We start from the raw sequence: 9,366 nt of genomic DNA on the forward strand, positions 1-9,366 counted from the left end.
GTCTTTTTTTATGTTGAGCCAGGGTCTTGCTAAATTGCTGAGGCTGGTCTTGAACTTTCCACCCTCCTGCTTCAGTCTTTGGGGTAGCTGGGAGCACAGGTGTGCACCACTGCACCTGGCTAAAATTTTAACATTTCTAACAGGGTTCTCAAGTTTCCTACCACCCATTCCTCCCCAGTGTGGGCCCTGAACATTCAGGGCAGAGTAGCTGCTGTCAGAAAGCAGCCCCAAAATCTGTGGCACAGCACCTCAGCTGGATCGTGTCACTTGCAAGTCTTTTTCATGTTGGCCTTTGCAGGCTCTCCAGTGTGCAGCCAAAAGCAGAAGCGGAGAGGCTGTGGCTAACCGTGCACACCCCTGGTGTGCCAGCACCTCAGCACAAGGCCACTCGGAACCAAGAGGCCAGCCACATGGTGCAGCTGGCTGGCCAGGGCTGTGTGACTGGCCGGGCTCGGCTCTGATCCCTACTTCCTGAGTCAGCGTGACCTTGGCCTTTCCCTGGGGCCCTAGGTTCCAGTATGCCACTTGTCTACAAGGCTGAGGGGAGCTTTGGTGTCAACAGGGTGTGTGTCCTCTGGCTACGTTCAGAGCATGGCCAGCTCTGTCCTCAAGCTGCTCAGGGACCTTCTGAGCTGGTCCAGGTACCATGCCCATCCTTGCCTCTGTGCTTTGAACATTACCCTGCCTGCTGTTTCTTTTTTTTTTTTTTGGAGGGGTGTGGGGTGTTGCTGGAAATTGAACATGCTAAGCATATGCTCTATCATGGGGCTGCAGCACCAACCCTGCTGTCCCAGGAGTAACTGTTCAGGGCTGGGGGTGTCACTCAGCAGTAGAATGTGCAAGGCTCTGGATTCAGCATGGAAGTTTCACCCGACCTTTAGGTCAAGCTTACAGGACTGTGCATCTGCTTCTAAGTACCCCTCTTTCTGACCCAGACCCCCAGACCTGTGTGCTGTCCACACTTCCGTTCTGAAAGTCACTTCCCCGAGGTTTGCGTAACAATGAGAATAGGATTAAGAATGCTCCAGGGATATATAGTTTAAGGCAAACAAAAGGTTCTGAGTTCCGATTCCTGGCAGCTAAAAAAAAAGAATGTTCTTCTAAGAGAGCAGAAGTCCTGAGAGGGGTGGTTTCAGTTGTATGATGACTTAAGAGGGGTGCCTGCTGTGGGGGAGTGGAAGGGGTGGCTGCTGGTCTGTGAAGGAAGTCCAGGGGACTCACCCAGCTCTCAAGTTGGAAGTGTAGGTCATATACCACAGGAATGGAACTGTTACCAGGAGCCAAACACCCCCGTAAGGAGGGAAAAAGGGGCCACAGCCGGCCCACTGTGTGTCTAGCACGGCCCAGGATGGTAAGAGGCACTGACCCAGGGGCTGGGGGTGCAAATAGCCTGCAGCACAGGGGACACCTGAGGCCCAGTGGTTGGAGCTTTATTTTTTATGGTACTGTGCCAGGGACTGGCCCTAGAGCCTCACACTCAGCTACATTCCCACTCTTATATCGAGACAAGGGCCTAAGTTACCCAGGATGCCCTTGAACTTATGATCCTTCTGCCTCAGTTTCCCAAACAGCTGTGACTACAAGTGTGTATTACTATGTCCAAAGACTTGACCTCGAGTAATCAGGCTGTACTTGGAGACACAAGACCAATGTTTCACAACATAAGAAGGCTGGAAATACAGCTCAGTGCAAAGGCTGGGGTCGGATCTATCTTCAGTATTCCAACAAATCGAAACTTTATTAAGGGCCGGCCACAGAGCTCAGTAAAGTGCCTGCTTAGGTAGAGCACAGTGGCCAGGGTTCGATCCCTGGCTTACTGTGCTGGCCCTGCCCCTGGGGCATGCTGAGACCTCCACGGAGACTGGGTGTGGTGGTTCATACCTGTAATCCCAGGGCTTGGGAGGCTGAACACAGGTGGATCACTAGAGTCTGATCTACGTAGTGAGATCCTGGACTAAACACAAAAGAAAAACAAAAAAACACATAAAAAATTCAAGGGAAGCTGGCACTTGTCTGCAACCCCAATACTTGAGAGGCTGAGGCAGGACTGCTACAAGTTCAAGGCCAGCCTGGACCATATGGTGAGATTGTGAGACTCTCAAAATAAAACAAAACATCCAAATGGAAATTCTGTGGGTTTTTTATTGTCTCTCCAAACAAATCTCACTAGGTCCACCACAGCCAGGGCTGTGTGTGGCTGCATAGGCCACCCCAAACCAGCCTTAGCTACTTAGCATGTTGAAATTGGTTTATCACAGACCCCCTCCCATTCCTTCTGCAGAAAGAGAGGAAGAGAACCAAACAAGCCCAGCTCTCCATGCTCCTAAACCTCTTACTCTCTAGTCCAGGTCCCAAAGGATGGTCTATAAACTTCTCATGGCCAGATATGGTGTTGACTGCCTGTAGTCCCTGCACTTGGGAGGCTGAGGCAGGAGGATGGCATGAGCCCAGGAGTTCAAAGACAGTCTGGGCAACAAAGTATTGTTGTGTTTTCAACTGGGGGGTGGTCTTGAGATCTGAGGGTGGAGTCCTCAGTCCAGTCTGTAGTGAGAAATTCCCAAGGGATTTTGAAAACCAACCAAATTCGTGGGTGGTGGGTTTCCCTCACTCCTCAGAAGGCCTGGGAGACCCACTTGCTCCCCAAAGATGATGTAAGCCAGGCAAGTTGAAAATAGGAACCAAAGAACCCTGACTCTCTGACCTAACCTCTTTCAGTTTAAAACTTACTTTCAGGAAAGGGAGGAAGAAAAATACAGAGTGAAGAATTCATTGAATATTTATTCACAAGAATTCATTGTAGGTTTATTATTCACAGTTAATTACTACCTACCAAATGCTATCCGCAGTTAAAGGATTAAGTACATAGGTCTTTTTATTTAAACACTGATTTTTTAAAATATATACACACAAAACTTAGTTCAGCAAGGCTTCATGATATACACCAATTTCAAAATAAAACAATCAAATGGTCCAGGTGTAAAATGCCAGAGATTTCTTTATCATCAGTGAAGAGAGGAGAAGCAGGGTAAGAGGAAGCCAGGGGAGGCAGGGAGAGCCCGGCCTTGGACGCTCCAGGCTGACTTCACCTCCATAACCACAGTCCAGGAAGACGCCACCAACCCATCAGAACTCAAAGGCCCAAGACTGTCACTAACTTCCAGGAAGAAAAATGGAAGTGGTCTTGTTTTATGCAGGGAGGTGGGCTGAGGAAAAAACGGTTTACAGGCACATTATGTGGAACCAAAAGCTGACAGCCTTGGCCTCCCCAACTCTCCCTGCTGCGCAGGATGTGGTGGGAGCAACTGCCTGTGGCCCACAGCAAATGGATGGACCCACAGCCATTCTTCCTGGCTGCTGTCCCGGTGCTCACCCTGAGGGTTAGGGGACTCAGGTGAAAGCCAGGAACTCATTTTAAGAGCAAAAAAAGTGAAAAGCAAGTACTTTCATTCCCACCCAGTGTAGGAATACAGACTGGCACAGCTAAAAGGGCAGTTAGAAGCTATCTTTTCTTCTGGCTTCTGTTTGCAACTTGCTAGCTCCCAGGGACTCGGGACAGGAGAAGCAGGTCACACCTGAGACCTGGAGATCAAAGACTGCCGGCCGCACAGAGAGATCCCTTCACCTTCGGGGGCAGGGCTTACAAACATTAAAGCTGAGCCTGCACAGATTTCTGGCTTTACGCCCTCCACTTCTGCTGTCTCCTTTCTCTATCCTGTTTTCCCTTTCCATTAGGGAAATATATTTACACAGAGTAGGAGACAAATTGGATGAAAAGCTCTGGACTGTCTTAACTTAAGTTTAAAACAAAAGAAAGAACACCGCTCATAAGAAACCCTTGAAAATGAGGAAAAAGGCACTATGAAAACAACATCTGGAGGGGACTGAAGTGGGTGGAGGCGCAGGTTCGAGTCGTGCTCTGGAAACCACGGCGTCCTCCTCCTGCAGAGGCGCCAGGCCCCCGGCCCGCTCCCTCTGTGTGTATACATGAGAAACAGGAGACAGCTGCTCTCTCAGTCATTTCCACTAAAACAGACATTTTGCATAGAGAAAATACCAGCCCGCTTGGTTTTTTTTCTTTTATTATTGGCATCAGCTGGGACTATATGTGGCCTTAAATGTCATGCACTGAAGGACAGGAGAAAAAGATGAGAAAAAGGACACAGGAGGGAAATGGGAGCAGTGTGGAGAATCTGTAATAAAAACAACTCAATAGGTAAATTTTGGAATTCTGATATCCAACCCCTCCCACCCCCCAAAGTTCCAACAAAAGTGAGAGGGTCACCAGTGTGACCAGCCAGATGTTCAGAGCTCCCGACAGGCTGCTGTTAGAGGCAGCTTGTGGGTGTAATTCTTTTGTGTGTTTTCAACTTTTCACTTTCTTTAAATACTCTGCTTCTTAGACGTTCCGGTTCACAGGGGTGACGTAGTTGCGGGGAAACATGCCTGTCTGCCCGTGGCAAGCCCCCTTCCACCAGTTGGGGTCTGAGTTATCCATGACGTGGATGAAGTCTCCCCGGCGGAAGCCCAGCTCACCGTCCTCTTGGGGGTCAAAGTCAAAGAGGGCCTGGACATACGTTGGCTGCTGCAAGAGAGGAGAGGGAGAACACATACAGGGCGTTCTTGACGTTAGTCCTGCCGGCACCTTGTGAGCACTGCTTACGAGGAGGAAGGGAAGCGAGTCAATTCTCGTACTCCTGAAGCACCTTCTCCACCTATTCTTACATGTTCTAAGTTCACTCTCAGTGGATTTAATGTAATTTTCCACCAATGCTCAAAACACTAGGGTGTATGTGGGGTGGCCAAAGTATCACTTTATCAAGTAGGGAGCAGCATGGATGCCTGGAGGAATCTTTTGTTCACAGATTTGAAAACATTCATGTCCCTATCATTCATAACACCCGTTTTTACAGGGTCCAAAGTGTTAAGAGTTTGAATAAAGTAAGATGGCACTAGTCATAAGGCATGGCTGAGATAGGAGGGACAGGAAGGAATTCATAGCCCTACGCCCTCCCAAGGGCGCGCTCCCTCATGATGTGCCTGAGAAAGTGCCAAGGGCTATCTTCAGTGAGCAATACCTCTGGAAAAGGCACAAACATTTCAGACTACAGAGCTTCACAGGAACAAAGGGCAACACTGACGATGCGCCCAGCAGCTCTGGCAGCGACCCTCTGGGACACCAGCTTGCCTAAGGAGCTAGTCTTCCTCCCTGGAAAGGATCCTGAATTGAGGTTCGGCTCACCTGTGGCACCTGTTCTATGTCCCGCAGGAATATCTGCTGGTTTCTGGACACGGATGTTGATCTGTGGTAATCTACCAGCTCATTCAAGGAATTGAACTTCACCACCCAGAGGAAATACTTCCCAGCTCCGTCGCGGAGCACCTTGAAGTGCTGCACATCATTTCCGAACCTGGTGAGGCAGGGAAACACGCGTGAACAGTCATGGCTTTCTGTCTGGCTGGGCAGGGGCCATATGCTTATGTAGGAGATGTAGAGAACTACTTTTCTCACAAATTCCTCACAGTCTGAGGGTGTGGGAACTTCGCAGAAGTGAACAGAGCTGGGATGATCACGGGCATCCCTGACACCCTTCATGACTAACAGTTACTAGTAACATCATGAAGAATCCTTAAAGATGGAAAGTCTCACCCAGGAGTCAGTTCTGAAGATGTCTTTAAGATATAAACAGAGTGTCTTAACCTGCTGTACACCTGTTCCCTACACTCTGCCAACTAGTAGAACCTTACTTACAAGGGCTTGGGATTACTTCTACTACAAAGTTCAAACTTGTAGTGATCCTCTTGTCTTCAGCCTCCTCAGTGCTGGGATTACAGGTGTGTGCCACCACACCCAGACTTGGTGGTCAGCTCAGCATGCCTGAGGGTGGGGTCAGCATGGTATGTGGTGCTCAGGACTGAACCCTGGTCCCTGTGCTTGCCTATGCAGGCACTTAGTCTGTCAAGCTATCTTACCAGCCCTTACTAACGTCTTCTGAAGCAAAAATATTAAGATGTGGTGTCACACTCGAATTGGGAAAAGGGCTGGGGAGACAGCTTAGTAGAATAAGCACTTGCCTGGCAAGTGCAACATCCTGAGATCAATTCTTAGTACCACCAAAAAAAAAAAAAAAAAAAAAGGAAAGATGAGAGACCTGGACATAAGAGGAGGAGAGAGTGGAAATACTTCACACAATTCTCTTGTAACTAGGAGTAGTTCCAAGTTGTGTTTTTCATGTAGGAATTTTAGTTTATTTTACCCTGTTCATGGGTAAAGGACACTGCTGGGACAATAAAAGAGGCTCAGGTACCAAAGAAAAAAATTCTGTATCACTGGATAGCATACTTTTACACGGTTAGCAAAAATAGCAAGAGCGACTGGTACTGGCTCATGGGACCTAGCACAGTACATCTGGCTTGAACAGAAGCTCAGCAAGGGCTTTCCCATCCTGTCCTCAAAGGCATGCTATGAACATTTGTTCAATGAATGCAGTCTTTCCTTTAGATTTAAAAGCTTGAAGAAATCAAAGGCTTTCTAAAAACAGTCCAGCAGGTGGCAGCACTAAGCTTCAAGCCAGTGAGGAGAAGACGCGTGTTTCATCTTTCCTTGGGAGATTGTGCCAAGCCCCCTGCCAATGCCTGAAACCACAAGCACCACACCCTACAAATACTATGTATGATGTTTTCCCTATACATATGCACATACATGCCTAGGATAATGTTCAATTTCCAGTGAGACAATAAGGAAATCAAGCAATTATAACAGTATATTGTAATATAAAGGCTTTTTCTGGGTACTAGAAATTGAACTCAGGACTTTGTGCTTTCCAGGCAGATGCCTGTGCTGCTGCGCTATCTCCCTGGCACTATAAAAAAGTTATTTAAAACTTACAAGTTGCTTATTTCTGGAATTTCCCATTTAGTATTTTTGGACTCGACCTCGCGTAAATGAAACTGAGGAAAGTAGAACTGCAGGTTCTACAGAGGGGAGAGACCATTGTACTGTTTTTCATGCAAGAAAAAGTAGGGATATGTACAAAGCTTCCTGAAGGGCCTGCCCCTGGGGATACTTCTGGCCCCAGAAACCACTTGCACTGGGCTGATACAGCTGGATTCAGGGCGCAGGACTCTTGAGAAGAAGCGTCACACCAACCAGAGTGCTGTTTTGGGGCACACGGCCTGGTGGCTACAGTTCAGAATGGCCATGGACTCCCACTGATCCTGCTGCCTCAGCCTCCTGAGTGCTGGGATCATAGGTGTGCGCCCCCACACCTGGCTCTCCATACCCCACTTAACTGCATATTCTCATTCATGCACTTCAAAAGGCTTTGTTACAAGGACAACTGATTACACCCAGTTTGACTTGCACATGCTGGGAATAAAAACCAACTATACTGCAAATTTATTTGTGACGCAGCACAAAGATCACCTGACACTTATCAAATCTTTACTTAGAAAAAGAGCATGATGCCTGTAATGCCAGCATTCAGGAGGCTGAGGTAGGAGGATTGAAATTTCAAGCCAGGTATCTTAGGGAGACCCTATCTCAAAATTAAAAAAGGGGCTAGAGATGCATCTCAGTGGGAAGGCTGTGAGGCCAATCCTCAGCACCATGAAACCAAATCACCCTCAACTGTAAATTTTAATCTGCACTTCAAAGAATTCCATACATTAAGCATATAATGAACACACACACACACACACGCATTTTTTTTTTTTTTGAGACAAGGTTTTTCTATGTAGTTCAGGCTGGTCTTCAAATCACTAGGTTCCCTTCCACAGTTACATTTACCACAAAGAAAGCAAAAACTCTAAGTCCCTTGTGGTAGTAACTTTTTCAACTTAATGTGAGAGATCTAGGATAGGTGTGAAGTTAGGCAGGCTGTCAGCTGAAGGCAGACAAGGCAGCTGACACTGAAAGCTCAGCAGGAATTCCAGTAAGCGCAGGGGTTAGGACTGGTGTGGATTCAGGAAACCTGGCTGCATCTGCCTCAGAGGGCAGTGGCTCCTGAACACCTGCCCTACTGAAGAATCTAAACCCCATGCTGCCATAACTGATTTTGGAGCCAGAAATAAATTTATTTATTTATTTATTCATTTGAAGGACTGGGGATTGAACTCACGACCCTTCACTTGCCAGGCAAACGCTTATTCTATTGAGCTATCTCCCTGGCCCCTGGAGCCAGACATTTAGGAATTTTTTTTTTCCTTTGGGTGGTCTAAGGATTGCTCTCAGAGGTGGTCTGTTACTGAGCTATATCTCCAGTCTATGTTATGTTACGTTATGTTATTTGAGACAAGGTCTTGTTATGTAGTTCAGGCACCTTGTATACACTATGTAGCCCAGGCTAAGTTTGAACTCACTGCAATCCTCCTGCCTCAGCCTCCCGAGTGCTGGTACTATGGGCATATGCTACTTTCCATGGTGCCACCCTTTTTATTTTGAGACAGGGTCTCACTAAATTTCCTAAACTGTGCTTCAACCTTTGATCCTCCAGCCACATCTTCCTGGACTGATGGAATTACAGGAATGCACCACCAGGCTGAGCTCAGAAATTAGGATTTTAATGTAAAATTAAAATACAGATTAGACCAAGTCTCTACTAGAGCTTGGCATAGCCAGAAACATGACCAATGACCTCCTGGTTGAGGTGGTGGGACACAGGCTTCCAGGCAAGCATAGAAGAAAATACTTACTTGACAGACAGGGAGAAATCCCCAGGAGCACTCTCACTCTCCCGGATTAGAAAGGCCCCATCATGCCGCTGTTTGCTAAGCATTTCTTCTGCCTTGGCTCTGGGGATTTTGCCAAAAAACCACCTAAGGAAGGAAGGCAAGCCAGTCAACATTTACTTCCCCACCAAGAAATGGGATATCCAGCCTTAATGTGAGTAACAGAACACTTACTGCCAGGGGAGGGCTCAATCTCTACTCTTCAGCCTCCCTACCCAAGAGATAAGCCCTCTTCCACTGGCTTCACCGTACTCCACTTTCCAGAAAGTTACTCATAAGGAAGGCACTATCACAGGTGGCTTGGTGGAAGACACATGAAAATGGGTCTCCCAAAGTGTGGCCCTTAGCTGACTCTGATCAGAGAGGCAGCCAGGAGAGACCTGGTTCTATGAATGTGAAACACAGGACAGATGACACACAAGGAAAAGCTGCTTCTTGCAGCCCTTCAGTAAAGCTCCAGCTTTGCCACAGTGGGAAGGAAGTACAGGGGTGGAAAGAAACGTGGAAGGCCCAGAAGTTGCAGTCAGAGCTATTCCTTCGAAAAGCCACATGGCAAAGGCTGGGGCTGACAGCAGAGCCTCTCTGGGTCAGTGCTGAGCCCTTAGCTTTTTCTTTCTTTCTCTCTTTCTTTCTTTCTTT

General features: G+C 47.6%; 1 protein-coding gene across 2 annotated transcripts in view; it reads right to left on the bottom strand.

Moving 5' to 3' along the window:
* Positions 1-2,760: 2,760 nt before the first annotated feature.
* Positions 2,761-9,366, bottom strand: part of Grb2 (growth factor receptor bound protein 2) — a 91,425-nt gene continuing 84,819 nt past the window's right edge. The window contains exons 4-6 of one of the 2 annotated variants that reach the window (XM_023714041.1): positions 8,692-8,814; positions 5,240-5,408; positions 2,761-4,579 (exon numbers count right to left, since the gene is read on the bottom strand). In XM_023714041.1, the coding sequence (XP_023569809.1) occupies positions 4,397-4,579; positions 5,240-5,408; positions 8,692-8,814 (475 nt within the window). In that variant the 3' untranslated portion in view covers positions 2,761-4,396. Of the gene's footprint in view, positions 4,583-5,239; positions 5,409-8,691; positions 8,815-9,366 lie in introns of both variants that reach the window. The other variant, XM_004630100.3, reaches the window with a different exon arrangement.

This window comes from Octodon degus, unplaced genomic scaffold (assembly GCF_000260255.1).
Source record: "Octodon degus isolate 3935 unplaced genomic scaffold, OctDeg1.0 scaffold00033, whole genome shotgun sequence".
NCBI lineage: Eukaryota > Metazoa > Chordata > Mammalia > Rodentia > Octodontidae > Octodon > Octodon degus.